Source organism: Mizuhopecten yessoensis, unplaced genomic scaffold, assembly GCF_002113885.1.
Source record: "Mizuhopecten yessoensis strain PY_sf001 unplaced genomic scaffold, ASM211388v2 scaffold10949, whole genome shotgun sequence".
Taxonomy (NCBI): domain Eukaryota; kingdom Metazoa; phylum Mollusca; class Bivalvia; order Pectinida; family Pectinidae; genus Mizuhopecten; species Mizuhopecten yessoensis.
This window is the reverse complement of record NW_018408802.1, coordinates 812,296-829,632: the sequence shown is the minus strand read 5'-3', so window position 1 is coordinate 829,632 and position 17,337 is coordinate 812,296. Positions and strand designations below refer to the sequence as shown.

General features: G+C 34.2%; 1 protein-coding gene across 2 annotated transcripts; it reads left to right on the top strand.

Moving 5' to 3' along the window:
• The first annotated feature begins 483 nt into the window (after positions 1 to 483).
• Positions 484 to 17,113, top strand: LOC110463984 (BLOC-1-related complex subunit 8-like). Of its 2 annotated transcripts, none has more exons than XM_021518962.1 (6): positions 484 to 596; positions 2,071 to 2,157; positions 5,550 to 5,662; positions 9,802 to 9,866; positions 10,897 to 11,004; positions 15,382 to 17,113. In XM_021518962.1, the coding sequence occupies exons 1-6, from the start codon at positions 488 to 490 to the stop codon at positions 15,461 to 15,463; spliced, it is 564 nt and encodes a 187-aa protein (XP_021374637.1). In that variant the 5' UTR covers positions 484 to 487; the 3' UTR covers positions 15,464 to 17,113. The 2 variants fall into 2 exon arrangements, with proteins under 2 accessions (XP_021374637.1, XP_021374636.1); XM_021518961.1 differs by lacking the exon at positions 15,382 to 17,113 and adding an exon at positions 12,665 to 13,802.
• The last annotated feature ends 224 nt before the right edge of the window (positions 17,114 to 17,337 follow it).

Genomic DNA, 17,337 nt, shown 5'->3' with positions numbered 1-17,337 from the left:
GGACCCGGACTGAAACCCCGTACCAGGAATATAAAGATATTTTAATAACTCATTAACGCGATCGTTTATATTTTTTATAAAAATATGCAATAATTTCAAACATTATTTACCAAATGTGACAGTTACAAAAATGTTTATTTATCATCTAATAATTTAGAAATCGACGATAATGTGTATTTCAAGGGGGTAAAACTTGTACGCCGCAGTCAACCGTGAAAATCACGGTTTTCACATATATTTAGAAATTTAGGGAAAATTGACATGTTATTTTCAGATATATAGAAGAAAATACCTTACTGTTTATAATTATGTAAGTTTCGTTGAAATAAACGACATATTTCACATGAAATTCTGACTTTGTTGTGATCGCGGGTGTTTTCTTTACTCCCGTGCGTACCGTTCCGTTTCCCTTTTTGTTTTGCGTATTGGTGACTTTCATATTATCCGGAAAATCAGTCCATATCCATGTCCTTGCTTATTGTACCACATGCAACTTCCGTTTAAATTTCTCTGGTATCGATTTTCCAGTCTAAAGACGAAGTGTATGGACCATGCGATAAACTACCATTATATTCCGGAGAGAAGAAGAATGCAAGGTTTATATTTTGTTAAGGAAGCGTTACATCGAAGATATATTGATGGAGATGTTGTATATGCCTTGGATTCCAGTAGTCGGGGTCTTGTTCACATCGGAAAATGATATAGGCTGATAGGAGGGCGATATTGATATCATATATGTACTGTACTTCAAAATAGACTCCATACCCTAAGCATGAAATTAGCATCTAATGAGATGGTCTTCGATACTTGTATGATAGAAGCTTCGGTTATCTTTTATAAGAACAGACCTGTCAGTTTGGGAAATCTAAAATGGGCCTTAAGATTAATTTATCATAATATTCATGTTTTTTGAAATAGGAGAGGAATAGTGATAGAGATAGTGCCGTCGCGTGGGCTCGAACCAAGACCCTTGGCTCTCCAGCCTAATGCTCTACCGCTAAGCTAAAGGGAAATTCCCAACAGCTGACGCTTGTAAGGCAACCTAATTAATCCACTTGTCTTTTACACTAAATGTAACAGCTAGTAGAGGAAAAATGCACGGCCAGACCGGGGTTCGAACCCGGGACCTTCCAAACTCTAGACGGACGATCAAACAATTGAGCTATCTGGTCGCCGACGATCGACCCAGTCCAAGTCCGCTCCTTCCTCCCTCCTTTAACAAACTCTTTGACCCCGAAGACACACAAGACCCTATACCACCTTCTGTGGGTATATTTCATTGAGCGCCAAATGTAACAGGAGAGGAATATTGATAGAGATGGTGCCGTCGCTTGGGCACGAACCCACGACCCTTGGCTGGAGATGCTCTATCGCTAAGCTAAAGGGAAATAATTACCTACAGCTGACGCTTGTACGGCAACCTAATTAATCCACATCTTTTACATTTGGACCTCTCCTGGTTTTTAGAGAGTATTTTTCATTTATATCAACCAGAGGCCGAGAAAGTATGGACACTGTTTAAAATAAATTGGCTACTGAAATTCAAACATGGCTACTGAATTTTTAGGTCCAGGGTGAGTCCTGACAGCGTGTTATTTTCATCTAATACTGGTGTATATAGAGGTTGGTTATAACGCTACATGTGCCAAAACCTCAGGCATACAAAAACTGTTTCAAAACTTGAAAATTTGAAACCATTATAGTATTTCTTCAATATTCCCGAGGCAGATGACATTTTATCGATCCTGCTCAGGATGGGCTGATATCATCTTTTGTTGGAAAACAATCTAACAAGTATGAAATTATTCTACTGTAGCACACATGCTTGTCCTTAAAGTAAAACTATTGCTTTATGGTGTAAGATTCCAATACCTGACTCACGAGATAATTGATTGTATGTCAGCGCTTGTGAAAATATATAATATTTATTATGAAATAAAGTACAGCTAGCAGAATTTTATTAAATCTGTCTGCAAAATATAATTTTAAAAAATGTATTACGCTGCTCTTGGATTCCATTGATTCTATTACTTCTATAATATATATTTTCTTTTTCTTTTTTAATTACAGGTGGTGATGGTCTGTACAGCAGAATGTCATCAGCCCACATGTTTAGGGAGGCTCAGGATGCTGAGTTTGAACATAAAACAAAAAAGGGTATGTTTGTATTTTAATTATATGTAGTCAGTGATGTTAGAGATACTTAAATGTGACATGAGTCACAGATATTTGCTTTTGAAGTTTTCCTGTGGCACTAATCCAGATTATGAAAACCCACTTATATCAAGACCATAAACATTTTGATGCTATAACCAGGATTTACCTGAAAAATCCATCAACAAATCACTGGTATTATATGAATCCTGATTACCAGAACAATATACATGTACCACCACATTTATAAAATACATCTAGATTAACACTGATGCTTAATTATGATTTATAATCAATCAAATGAATTTAATATCAAGTTTAATTCATGAGCATCATTGAGTAAATGATATATATATTGAGAACTTTCATTAGATTAGATATTAATTATAAACAAGATATCTAACAGTGTCTTCATTAATTCTAAATTTATTTCACAAGAGTGTATAACACAAGTGAAATATATTTGGTATTAATGAAGACACTGTTAGGTATTCTGTTTATTACATTTTTAGGTCACCTGAGACAGTCTTAAGTGACCTATTGCGATCGCCTTTTGTCCGTCGTCGTCCGTCCGTAAACAATTTACATTTTCAACTTCTTCTCCAAAACCCCTGAACCAATTTCATTGAAATTTATGCAGAAACCTTCCATGGCCAAAGGTCAACAAAAATAGTTGCCGGTTTGGTCCCCAGCCACCAGGGGCCTGAGGGGCGGGGCCAAAATGGGTCAAATTGACTAAAATTTCAAAAATCTTCTTCTCAAGACCCAGATATGGTAGAATAAAATACGCTTCATGGATGGAAGGGTCTTAAGGTGCTTTACCAAAATTGTGAATTTTATGACCTTGGGGTCTCACGTTTTCACCTGGGGAGGGGGTAAACTTTACTATAGTTTATATAAGGAATTCACATTTTGGACGAACATTTGTTTAATTTCCATTGGAAGTAATTAAATTTAGGTAAGCATTATCAGTATTGGGTAGCAGTTTGATGGTATGCACATATGAGCCCTGACTGACCCCCCGGGGCTGATGGGTGGGGCCAAAAAGGATCAAATTGACTGAAATTTCAAAAATCTTTTTCTCAAGACCCAGATATGGTAGAATCAAACACTCTTCATAGATGGAAGGGTCTTAAGGTGCTCTACCAAAATTGTGAATTTTACGACCCTGGGGTCTCACGTTTATCCCTGGGGAGGGGGTAAACTTTACTATAGTTTATATAAGGAAATCACATTTTGGACCAACATTTGTTTAATTTCCATTGGAAGTAATTAAATTTAGGTTAGCATTATCAGTACTGGATAGCAGTTTGATGGTATGCACATATAAGCCCTGACTGACCCCCCAGGGCTGATGGGTGGGGCCAAAAAGGGTTGAATTGAAAAAATCTTCTCAAAGGCCCAGATATGGTAGAATCAAACACTGTTCATAGATGGAAGGGTCTTAAGGTTTATGACCCTAGGGTCTCACGTTTATCCTCTGGGGAAGGGGGGGGGAGGGGGGGGCAAAATTTATTATGGTTTATAATGGCAAATGATACTTTGAATATTACATGTTGATAACTTGATTGGCATTATAACCCTGAGTTGACAGTTTGATACTTTGAACATTTTGAGCCAGCCCTACCCCCAAGGGCTGTAGGGTGGGGCCCAAAGGGGTCAGTGTGCTAAAATTTCTTCATTTTCCTTGTTTAGAATCAAAGGTGCTAGTTTCAAATACGTTTTAGTCTTAAATCTGTATGCTAGATAATGAATTAAAAACAAAATCACCTCGCTGTATAAATATATCAGGTGACTGTTAAGGCCCATGGGCCTCTTGTTTTTTATGAAAACCTACCCCGGAACGCAAAACGACACATCATGTTGATCAATGACAATACTTGATCTGGGTACTTTTACCACTAGCATGTCTAGACAACCCTACGAGACAACATATAGTCCTCTCTGCAAAAAAATGAATAAAATGTAAAAACTCATCATTAAAATTCCTTTCGCTACTTAATTCTATTAAGTACGTACCTAAGTTCATACTTTTAATAAAATTTGCGAAATTATATAGAAAAAGTCCTGTCATATCAACTCGGATCACTACGCGTTGTTGATATGCGCCAAATACAATGGTGGGCAGTGGGGAGAATGTGGAGTTGTAATATCAACACCACCTACCACCTTTGTAAGTTATACCCTGATTCTCTTATACTTCTACCAATCGTTTGGCTCAAATTTAGACTTAGAGACGCTGATACCGTGTTTCATTTATTATGAGTTTTCTCCTATCAAATAGTTCATGACCGGCATAGTCTGCTGACTTTCATGTAAATGAAAGTTAAATGTTGAATCAAACGTTATGTTTCTCCCAGAGAATAATTCCCCCATGATATAGGTAACAGATGATTATTCTGGGCAGTAGCTATAGAAAGGGCTGATGTCTCAGACAGATTTCTCAAGGTCTGCATATCCTTAAGCTTACCAGGCTTTTACCAGATGAGCCACTTGTAATTTTTCTCAAGGTAGTTTGTGATCAGTGTTTAGATTGGTCAAATCAGCAAAAGTGATATTTTTCACTATAGTGAATGAATGATTTTCAATATTTCACTATTAAAAATGTTGTTATATATTTACTAGTTTATCCCAAAAATAGGATTTAAGAAGAACTAGTTTTTCTATCTCTGTTTGATTTTACTTGAATCAAGAGAAAAAAATGATATCAGCTAACATGATGTTACTGGGGTGGTATATATGAAAAACCACTATTGAATCTTTACTGTCTGGCCTGTAGTGAAACAGGGTTCTTTAAATAATACTATTTATCATATGAATACCATGTTATGCAGTGTCATAAAGCCATCACATAAATTATGTTAATGTAACGTGTGTAATATCACTCGGGAAATGACGTCAAAATCAAATAGGAACAATCAATGTGACTCACGTCATTGTGAAGAGGACGCAATTTTCATCGTTTCATATGCGGCCAAGTGCAAAATATTTACTTCAGATATCGCAATTATACAGTTTACTTTGTATTATATGATTTAAAGAATCTGTCATTCGTTTCCCTTCATATTACATTTATGATACTCATTTTGGATTTTTCATATTTGTTCGCCCCAGAATCACAAACATGAAAAATACAAAACTTGTATCATCAATCTAATATGATGGGAAACTTATGACAGATCCTCTATTTCTAGATTGTTTTTTCCATCAAAGACGAACAAACACTTTATAGCAAAAATAACATAACAATATTTTATAATATATGGATGTTCATTTTACATGTAAGTTTATATATTATGAAAATATACACCATATTTAATATTTTTACAAAATGATAATTTGCAATAATGCAGTACTAGTATTACCTAATAATTTTCTTCTTCATTCTTTATCAGTAGCAGAGAAGATCTCAGAAGGTATGAACATTGTGGCTAATGAGCCGTCCTTAGCATTCTTCAGAATCCAGGAACATGTGAGGAAGTCTCTACCACAGTTGGTGCAGCAGAAGGTAAGGCGTTGTATTGATATTTTGTGTGTTTAGACCTGCATGTGAACAAATATGTATCATAAAATTCTTCAATATATTAAACTGTTGATAGTTGCTGCTGATTGATTGTGGTTAAGGGTTGATTGTCGTATTAGCCAAAATTAGGATGTTACAGCATATCCTTACCAGATATAAGTAAAATTAGAACATGTCATAAAGATCAATAAGCATATATTTGATTATTTTTCTCATATATTTTTACAACCATAAACCTAATATATCAGGTGTAACAGGTGTATATTGAATTGACATCAGGCGACTAATGAATGCCCCCCCCCCCCCCCCCCTCCACACACAAAAAAGAATCGTCGGTTCTCGTCTATTTTTTCTGCTTTGTACAAGGAAAATACCAAAATTAGTTTGCCACCTCTATTTCACATACTAAAACAAAACCTGATCTTATTCCTCATGTTTGTTCTTATATTTTGGAATTGTTGCCTTAGGCGATCATCTAAAAATGACCATGGCTGTTGTGAGGATATAAGTTAAATTATGAACAGCACAAAACCCTGAAAAATCATCACCTTTTGCTAACAAAGAACTTTTTTTTCTGCAATAGCTCCTTTCCATTGTATTGTATACACAAAATGAACTGAACAAGATAAAGCAAATGAAAAAAGAAATGATGAGCAACAACACCACTGAATCCGGTACAAAATGTAATGTCTGATTTACATGCTACATGATCATGAACCAGATAGAAACAGATCTCTTTGTCATATTTTTGTAAAGGTATTATCTGGATATACTTGGAATAAGCAGATGTAAGCTTAAACGGGGGTGAAGATTTGATCAGTAATTTATCTCACAACAGACGTCATAATTCAATGACACAGCTTTACTTCAGGATTACTGTATACGTACCACTTCCCTGTAACAAAGTACTGGAAACGGATTACTGTACCACTTCCCCGTAACAAAGAACTGGAAACAGATTACTGTACCACTACCCTGTAACAAAGTACTGGAAACGGATTACTGTACCACTTCCCTGTAACAAAGAACTGGAAACAGATTACTGTACCACTACCCTGTAACAAAGTACTGAAAACAGATTACTGTACCACTATACCCTGTAACAAAGTACTGGAAACGGATTACTGTACCACTTCCCTGTAACAAAGTACTGGAAACAGGTTACTGTACCACTACCCTGTAACAAAGGACTTGAAACGGATTACTGTACCACTTCCCCGTAACAAAGAACTGGAAACAGATTACTGTACCACTTCCCTGTAACAAATTACTGAAAACGGATTACTGTACCACTACCCTGTAACAAAGTACTGGAAACGGATTACTGTACCACTACCCTGTAACAAAGAACTGGAAACAGATTACTGTACCACTTCTCTGTAACAAAGTACTGGAAACGGATTACTGTACCACTTCCCTGTAACAAAGTACTGGAAACAGATTACTGTACCACTACCCTGTAACAAAGTAATGGAAACGGATTACTGTACCACTTCCCTGTAACAAAGTACTGGAAACAGATTACTGTACCACTTCTCTGTAACAAAGTACTGGAAACAGTTTTCTCTGGCAGGGTTATAACTTCAATAAATCATTTCTGAAAATAAAATCATACCTTGCAAGGCTTTTATTAGACATGCTAAAGATGAAATAAACACAAGATAATCAACAAGAGTGTTATGAGTGTAAAATTCAGCATAACTTTAGTGGGATTTGAAACCAGGACCTCAGATTGTTATGCTATCACTGGAACCATTTGAACTACCTTGTCAATTGAAGTGTCCTGGTCTTGCTGTGCTACTGTAATTTCCAAATGGAGGTTAAAGTCTCTGTACGTATACAAAAAAACACAGTACAGTGTGACAGGTAGAATTACATGTATTGGGAATACTTTGCCAAGGGAAGTAATTCTGAACTAGAAAAAAAATATTAAGGTCATAGGAGTGTATTGCTAAACGGAAATAGGAAGTACATCCCTAGTTGAAAATCCAATGTAGGGAGACAGTATCACAACTTCCGCATAATCTAATGTTTAATATTAAAGTGATGAATATTGTATGCTTATTATAGACAGAACAGTGTGTTCTTTCAATATTAAAGTATTGCAAAGCAATCCAGGCATTAATTCAGTTGTTTTTTAATCAATGAGTCACATGTGTCCGTTTTTCTGTACTTCAGAAACCGGCTACCTATTTCAATACTGTGAAGTTTTTCAAGAACGATAACTCTTGCACGCAATTACTATGTGTATATGGTTTAATCATAAAATATCAATCTTTAATCGTTTATAGATAATTCATTTTACACAATTTCAGCGTTTATGAAATTGATATACATTAATGCAATACTAATCTATGTTAGTATCATTTTTTTTGACATTATTTTGCACACAATTGTGTTTCTTTTTTTTTTCAAAATTCACTCCTTTTTACATAAATTTCCTTTTAAAATCCTTAAAATTCTGACAATCTATATTCTTTTGTGGCAGAAAATTTTCTTTACTTCAAAGCAATATATCTTCAAAATTTGAATAAATTCTACTGAGAAATGGCGACACAATCCTATTATGTTAAGCTAAGAATGCTCAGAAGGAGAACTAAAATAAAAATCTCCGAATTGGAACTATTATTCACAATTATATCTTGTTCAGTGACAACCTCTACCTTTCAAAAATTTGAATATCCAGAGAAAGCATTAGATACAAGATTTTTTTATTTAACGTCGCATATTTAAAACAGAAAACATTAGCACTATCGTGCTATCCTTGCGACAAAAAGCATTTGCTTTTTGGAACAGATTTCTGCAGCAGTAAGTGTATATTTCAACTAAAATCATGTTGAAACTTTGCAGTTGCAATCAGGAAGAATTTCATGTGGAATGGATGGTTATATTCCTAATAAAAATATTTCAAGTTGGGAGATTCTGTCGGGCATCAAAATGTCTACTGAAAGCTTTTTGATCAGTTTTCAGACATCGATCGATGACCACAAGACCCCCTTTAGCAAGACTTAAGTTTGTGACTGGACACCATTATAATAATCCTTTGTTATAGTAATGTGTCCTGGTCAGGACCATTTACATCGTATACATTCTCTTAAGGATCCCTGTCCCATTGCACTATGCTTTTTCTTACATGTATATATACAGGACATCCCCAACTTTGGAGCTTTTTCCTATATATACAGTAGCGTCCCCAACTACTGTTTGGAGCCTTTTCCTATATATACAGTAGCGTCCCCAACTACTGTTTGGAGCCTTTTCCTATATATACAGTAGCGTCCCCAACTACTGTTTGGAGCCTTTTCCTATATATACAGTAGCGTCCCCAACTAATGTTTGGAGCCTTTTCCTATTTATACAGTAGCGCCACCAACTACTGTTTGGAGCTTTTTCCTATATATACAGCAGCGTCCCCAACTAATGTTTGGAGCCTTTTCCTATATATACAGTAGCGTCCCCAACTACTGTTTGGAGCTTTTTCCTTTATATACAGTAGTGTCCCCAACTACCGTTTGGAGCCTTTTCCTTTATATACAGTAGCGTCCCAAACTACTGTTTGGAGCTTTTTCATATATATACAGTAGCGTCCCCAACTATTGTTTGGAGCTTTTTCCTATATATATGTATATATACAGTAGCGTCCCCAACTACTGTTTGGAGCTTTTTCCTTTATATACAGTAAATTCCTTTAACTACTATTTGGATATTTTGGGAGTTTTCCAATGATTAGGTAGCTCAATTGGTTATGGCGATAGTTTAACAATCTGAAGACCGGGGTTCAAATTTTGTTTTTGTTCATCTTAATTATTTCTCAGAAAAGTCATGTAAGGTGTAGTTTTCTTTTCAGAAATGATTTATCAAAATTATAGTTATGTCAGAAAATAAATTTCAAACACATAGTGACAGTTTTGGGCAGTGGTACAGAGATCCTTAAATAGAACCAAATGCAGGAACAACATAAGAACCTTAAGTCTTGATCTGTAGAAGTCCTGTTATGTATATACATGTATAATCAGAAATTTGTCATTCAAGACATTTTCGAAGGAAACAATATTATTGTCCAACCACAATTTAAATTTACATGAACCCACTAACATCTGTTTCTTTAACGTGTTTGATTACAGCATGAAGTACAGGAACTACAACAAAGAGTCCAAGGAGCCAGTTTTGATACTGAATATGCCACTAAGTAAGTCATGGTATTTACATTCACCCCTGAAATTTCATAATTATGAGTTAATACATTATTGGAATAAAATGGTAGTAATTGTGTATGTATTGCTGGTGGTACATGAAGTTTTGTGTCACACACTGACTTTCTGGGTTTAATTTTCCAATGTTAAAAAAGGATCATTGTCATAGAAATCTCAAGCTTTCAGGGTTCACACCAATGTTTGACATTTTAAGGTCATTTATATGATGCCACGCTCCTGTAGTTAAAGTGTGTTTTCATTTTGTTTGGATATTTCGCAAAAAACAGTACTTGGTAATAGGTCATTGTCTATGGACAATTGTGGGATACCATCAGATATGCATTTAAAAAAAATATATTTGGAAACAGTGATAACAAAGGTTCCTTTTCAATTGTAAAACATTGCCCTGGCTCGTGGTTTATCCACAACAACAAAAGCCCCCATTATCACAGCTGAATATATGGACACCAAATAGTAGTATCAGTGAAAGTAAGAACAAAAGACTTCTTACAAAAATGTATCGCACCAAAAATCCATGACAAGATGAAAATTTCCGTAAAAAAAAAAGAAAATCATTATCAAGTGTCAACAGGTCTGTGTTACATATTTATATGAAGACTTGTATAAGGAATTTGATTGGTATAGAAAGTTTAAAAATATGTGTATCAAATACTTCAATTTTGCGACATGCGTAAGGTAATGCAGATGTTTAGGGAATCAAGTACACTATGTAGTTTGCTTAACGTATAATCACATATTCGCCACTAGCGCCACCACTTTCCTTTTATGTCTGATATCTCCTTATATGGATTTTAATTTCTCCTTATATTTAAAATTCATTTATTTATTGAAAACTCTCCTTATTTACCTCCCTTTTTTGAATTATACATGATGTTACATAGCTATCTTCATGGTTTATCATAAATTTTCTAGGTTTTATACATATTTATTCCGTTTCTAGGTTTTATACATATTTATTCCGTTTCTGGGTTTTATACATATTTATTCCGTTTTTCTTCATTTTAGTGCTGTCAAGGGTTTGCATAAAAGTAATAACCACTTCCAGAATATCCAGGACCTGCTAAAGAATGCCATGTTTATGAAGCAGCAGATTGACTATGAACAAGACAGGAGGTGAGTTTTGCTTGTTAAATATTACTGTAGTTGTTATGTGTTTTCTGTAGTTGATAAAGGTTGATTTAATTACATATAACACCAAGAATCGGTATAAATTACTGAAGTCGTTACGTGTTTTCTGTAGTTGATAAAGGTTGATTTAATTACATTTAACACCAAGAATCAGAATAAATTACTGTAGTCGTTACATGTTTTCTGTAGTTGATAAAGGTTGATTTAATTACATATAACACCAAGAATCGGTATAAATTACTGTAGTCGTTACATGTTTTCTGTAGTTGGTAAAGGTTGATTTAATTACATTTAACACCAAGAATCAGAATAAATTACTGTAGTCCTTATTTGTTTTCTGTTGTTGGTAATGTTTATTTCATTACATTTAATTTAATACAATAATCTCTTCAAATTACTGTTGTCATTATATATTTTTTGTAGTTGGTAATGGTTTATTTCATTACATTTATTTTGACATCAGTAATGTTTAATTATACATAGTGTACTGCCCATTTAGCTTCCTCTTGATATATTACTATGATAGTGTTGACCCTATATGAGATACATTATGTCAACTATCACGAAAAACACATTTTTTTAGTGTGTTTTTTATATAACGTAATATAATTCTTAAATAAACAAGATATCATTTTTTTCTGGTAAAGAATATGGTTCCCAAAATCTTATTTGAATTGTTATTCAACCTACCAAAGGGAGGTAACTTATTGTATTTTTGCATACTCCTCCTGAAACGTCTATTTATCAAAGTTTACAAAACAATTTCACCTTTCAAATATAACACCGACCACAATTCTAAAGAATGTTAGTACACATACATGTATATATTTCCATGTAAAATCTGTTACCAGGGTCTTGAACTTTCTAGAGTGATTTTTGTTCAGTCCTTTTTTTTTAAATGTCAATCATGTTGCTAATGACGCTTGGCTTGAAAAAGAGTCATAATGTTTAGATTTAGTTACAGTGATAAAGTAATTCAAATAAAGCCAGAATTTGTTTCTTTCCTATAACTTGAAATATTTTCTGAAGAAGTTGCAGTCTGGCTAAACAATAAAGGTGATGTAAATATGCCTGAGAAACTGATTTATAATTCCATTTTTTTTATTGCCAATATGCAATCAGGCAGTTGGTAGATCTGAACTGAGCCTGACCTCTGGAAAATTTGTGACATGCATATTGGGGGTTCCAGCCATAGCAGACTGAAACTAAAATGACCATTCTTTGTTAGTTTGTGTTACTTCTGAATATTTGATTCACATCTGCGTATTATAGAACATGTAATAAATGTATTGCATTCATGGTGTAGTTCCACTCAATCAGTGAAAGTCCACCAATAAGTGAAAGTCCACCAATAAGTGAAAACTCACTGTGTGACTCAAATTCACTTGCTGGATAAAGAAACTATTTTCATAAAGTTAATTCAATTACAGAAGTTCTGCTTATCAAAATAAAAAGAATTTAGATATATGAGATCACATTACTCATACTGGAAATTCATTAACTGAATATTAATCAATATTCCGAGTGAATTTCCTCTCAATATTTCCTCTCAGTGAGTTTAGCTAAAATTTGAACATTTAAGCACACAACTAAAAGTCAATGTTTGACAAATACCCGACTTGTTTTGTAACGCTGCCACTTAAAGAGACCAGGAGAAGGTAAGACCTAGTATGTACGGTACAGCAAAGCAACAGAGTAGTGCCTCCGGGGGCAGACATTCCCTCCCTTCTACCCCTACCACTAGCAGTCCAGGGGGCAGCAGTCTGAACACGCCAACACACACAACGAACACCCCTACAGGTCGGAGGTCCAGGTCTTTGCCCCCCTCCAAATTGAGTAGCTCTACAACTAAGGGAACCGGATCACCTAAATGCATTCATACATCTCTGTAAGTTATGTGTTTATAGTTAAACCTTGCATTCATACAACTCTGTAAGTTATGGGTTTATAGCATTCATACATCTCTGTAAGTTATGGGTTTATAGTAAAACCTTGCATTCGTAACCTATAGCTGGTTGTCTCTCATCCTTATTACTTAGAGGAGATGTAATCAGTTATTGGCCTTCGATAATGAAAACCACTTTAAGAAACTTTTTTTTACCTGAGAGCCATGATTCAAACTTTTGAGAGAACAGTTCTTGATCCAAGAGACCATTGATTAGATACTGCCTCTTAATCTGAGAGCTAGGTCTTAACCTGAGAGCTAGGTCTTAACCTGAGAGCTAGGTCTTAATCTGAGAGCTAGGTCTTAACCTAAAGCATGTAATAACTGAGAAAGTTTCCTTTGAGGCTGCCTCTTGATCTAGAAGAAATATATTTCGAGAATACCTTTTGATCTAACAGAAGTCTCATTTGAGGGCACTTTTGGAAGATGTCTTATCGCCTTTTGATATGAAAGAAGTCTCCTTTGACCACATCTCTTGATCTGACAAATGACTCCTTTGAGACCACTAATTGATCTGAAAAAGTCTCCTACAAAAACTCCCCTTGATCTAAACAAGATGCGTTTTATTGATCTCTTAAGACAAGATGAAATTGATCGTTGTCCTTTACGCAATCAGTTACTCCAAACATATTGATAACTTACCATGTGTGCCCAACGGTCAGACACCAAAACAAAAGTTTTTTGCTCATTTAAAGATCTTCTTATTTTTTGGTTGTCAAAAATGTAATGTATGTAATCATTCAGAAGATATTTTATCTAATAAATTTAATAAAAGAAGTTAATTATCTTCTTTTTTTTAAAGAACACAATTAGAGTTTCTTTCTGTTATTTGCTGTACTTCATACTTGAAATTTAGTGTCTATCCTTTTTATACCAATTATAAGTATGTGTTTAATTTGTTTGAATTTCTATACTCAATTCTTTTTATTTTAAAAAATCACATTTCTCCTGAAAATTTCAGAAACTTCTCACCTGTTATTTTGTTGTGCAGTCAGTAGGTAGTTTTGTTGTGTGTATCACCCAGGCATTTAGATGAACACTGCCTGTTTGTTGTGCAGTATATTTACATTAAACAACCGTTACTATTTATAATTCATAATATGTATATGTTATGCAATGTATTTGGAGAGTTAGATTCAGCAGGGTTCTTCGCAGTAGGCTTTAGCAAGTAGAAAAATAACGAACAATTAATACCGTAAATAATGTGTTCATCTTATGTCCTAGACAACGTAACATTTATTGTGCAAATATGTCCTCGAGTAGATATGTACACTTGCCAGCTTTCTTTATTTTTGTTTCAACAAAGACCAACCACATTATTTAACATAAAAAATGTCTAAAAAAAGTTTGTAAAGACCAATAGCCATACCTGAAGCTGTTCAATGGAATATGATTTAATTGAATTTCAACGAAGAGCAAGTTGTGGGGAATACTGTTGATATCAGAAGTAAACTGCATTTGTTTCACTGAAAAATGTAGAATTCTTTAAATGAAAATATGATCTTATTAAACTGGTGAAAAACCATGTTGTAAGTTTTGCTCTAGGTTAACAAACAAAAAAGATAATGCTCTAGGTGATCAATTAAGTCCTACACGTATTTACTTTCCTTCTCCACTACATACACTGTACAGTATAATATGCAGTGCCAATCCTCTACAGCAATCTTATTTCAATGAACCATGGTGATTTAAACGTCCATTACAATTCACTTCTGGGTGTGGGAGTCTAAACCGTATGCCTATAAGGACACTATACTTAAACTCTTTCAATAGAATAAAAGAACTAAAAGACTGTACAACTGACAAGGACAGATCCAAAGTTATGTTATCAGACTTTTATTTGGTCATTTAAGTCAAATTATTAATCGAGAATGCGATATTCCTTTCTTCTTTACATACAATTGTTAACTCCTAGATCTCGCTGAAAAAGAAAAGCAGTGTAATTCAATACATAGGGAAACCAGATCTGTGTGTAATAAGAGTATCCCTATATCAAATTTGTATGCTTTTTAGTGTATTTGTTTTTTTTCTTTTTCTTATTCTTTTATATATTCCAAACCCTTTTTTATTTGAAATCAATTTGTTCTCAGAGAAGAAATAATGATGTGCTAATCGTCGCTTTTAACAACTAATCAAACTAATTCTTTGCTTTCTCTTGTTGTGAGGAAAAAAAACTGATTTGATTCATCTGATTTCTTCAGGTGAAAGCATATTTGAAATTTTACAACTCATTAATGAATGTTTCTTTTGCGGAATTATTCGGCAAATTTTACACTGATTTAAGAAAGATTTATCTATCAAACGCCAAGTCATACTACAGATTAGTAGCTAACATGTTGGTGTACTTCGTGACCCATCTATTAAGTATCAGAGTTGATGGCCATAATTTAAATGTATTCGTTGTTTTTGGTTTGCAGTGATGAACCCGTGATGCCCGCCCCACCGCCAAATGTATCTGCTGGGCCATCGTCTGTATACGGATCGATCAACTGCTCCTGACATAACAGCAGCAAACCATACAGATTGTGGACAGTTGCAGGCTTAAAGTCTATAAATACATCCAACTTTTTATAAAATATAAACTGCTACGGAGCCTGATGAAGAAACGAGCTTGGGATGACATGGTAGATATGTGTGATATACACTGTATCTGAGATTGTAACAGCTGTTTCAGAGTACATGCAAATCTGCCTCAGTGACCACAGCTAAGGATATCTCTATGTTCCAATTTCAACATAGCTGGTATTTTATGTAATGCCGCCATTAGATATTTTGTTTGTCAAATCTCGTAAAGCAGTTAACTATATATTTTTGAGCCTTCTCTTGGTTTATTGACTTGGCATTATGAATGTAAAAGTGCTAGACATAGAGTTGACAAAGCTGAATTTTATACTGGATATTACGTGACTCGTTGATATGTCGCGACAGATTTTGACGTATCTTTTTGCAGATGACACATATCATGAAATATCTTATTTGTTTGTTCCTACTATTTATTCATATTTTTCTCAAGCTTTTTTTATTGTTATAAATTCAATATGTCAAATTAACACCGAAGCAGTACAAAAATATGAGCATTCTTATTGGTAATATTGGAGAAATGGCCATTCTAATGGCTTGTAACTTTACATGAGAGCCGCCTATTCTCATTGTGCTATACTTTTCATTGAAAGGGCTGTCTCGAAATGTATCTGAGCTGCATCACAAGAGCATGTGCAGTAAGTGTCCTCTATAGCAGGTGAAAGTTGTTCTGCTAAATACAGGTATTACAACAGTTACATACTTATGATGTGCTCATGCGAAGTGCTTTTGATTTTGATATACTAGGCCTATAACTTAAGATTTTAAATCAACTTTGATTATTGCTATTTATAAAAAGTAACTACATTCTCCTATAAATAGTATAATGTTGCCAATATTTAAAGCATAAGGCAACTTTAAAATATTCGATTTACCATTAAGGTAATATTTGACATTTGTTTGTAATAATTGAAAATAGTACTTTTTCATAGACGTCTTTATTATAAAGTCATAATGGTAACGATCTATACCAGTGATCCTTACAAGTAAATGGCTGTTGTATTTGATGTAAAATGAATATTTGGATAATTCAGTTATTTGTAGGAAATGTCAAATGAAAGAATCGTTTTATATCTGTTAGTTAGGTAATTATTTGTCATGTTAACAGTTTTTCCCGGTGGACAGCATGAAAACAGGAGAAATGTTTTTGTTTACTTTTGGCGTATCAATGTCAAATCAGTTCCCATTTTTTTACGAATATAATTTAAGCACCAAAAACATTTACATGAGATAGCAACATGATAGTAATGGTGTCTATAAAAACTGCATGACTTACTGTGGGTGCTGTTTTCATTTCAGAGTAAAATTTGAAATGAAGCATTTTGTTCTTGTATTTCTGTCTTAAAAAAAGCAAAAAGCATCCCAGTTTAATGGATGCAGGCAAGTTATAAAATGTACTAAATAACAGGTTGAAATGTGTGGAGATTACTGTCGTCACATTATCTATCATTTTATTAAAAGAAGATCGTTTACATTCCTGTGTTATTGTAAAAATAGATGTTAATCCAATGACAAACCTGTGCAATATGTAATGAAAATATGTTTATAAAAATAAAAAATGAAAACCTACGACGTAGTATTTTGTGAATGGGATTCAGCTATGGTGTCACCACCATTATCGGCCATGTGTTCAATGTAACTTTCCCTAGTCTGTTCCCTGTGCTCGGTTAACACATATCTACAAGAACTATTTTAACAGAAGTATCGGTCACGCATTATTCGATATTTTATCCTGATATGGCTTTTCAAGTGATAACGGAAGGCAACAGCTTAAGGAATAATGGTGGAAACGG

Excerpts from the sequence above, each read along its gene's own strand:
- LOC110463984 (XM_021518961.1), top strand. The coding sequence starts at position 488 with ATGCAACTTCCGTTTAAATTTCTCTGGTATCGATTTTCCAGTCTAAAG. Across the intron at positions 5,663-9,801 it reads CACAGTTGGTGCAGCAGAAG|CATGAAGTACAGGAACTACA; the intron begins GTAAGGCGTTGT and ends GTTTGATTACAG. Across the intron at positions 9,867-10,896 it reads GATACTGAATATGCCACTAA|TGCTGTCAAGGGTTTGCATA; the intron begins GTAAGTCATGGT and ends TCTTCATTTTAG.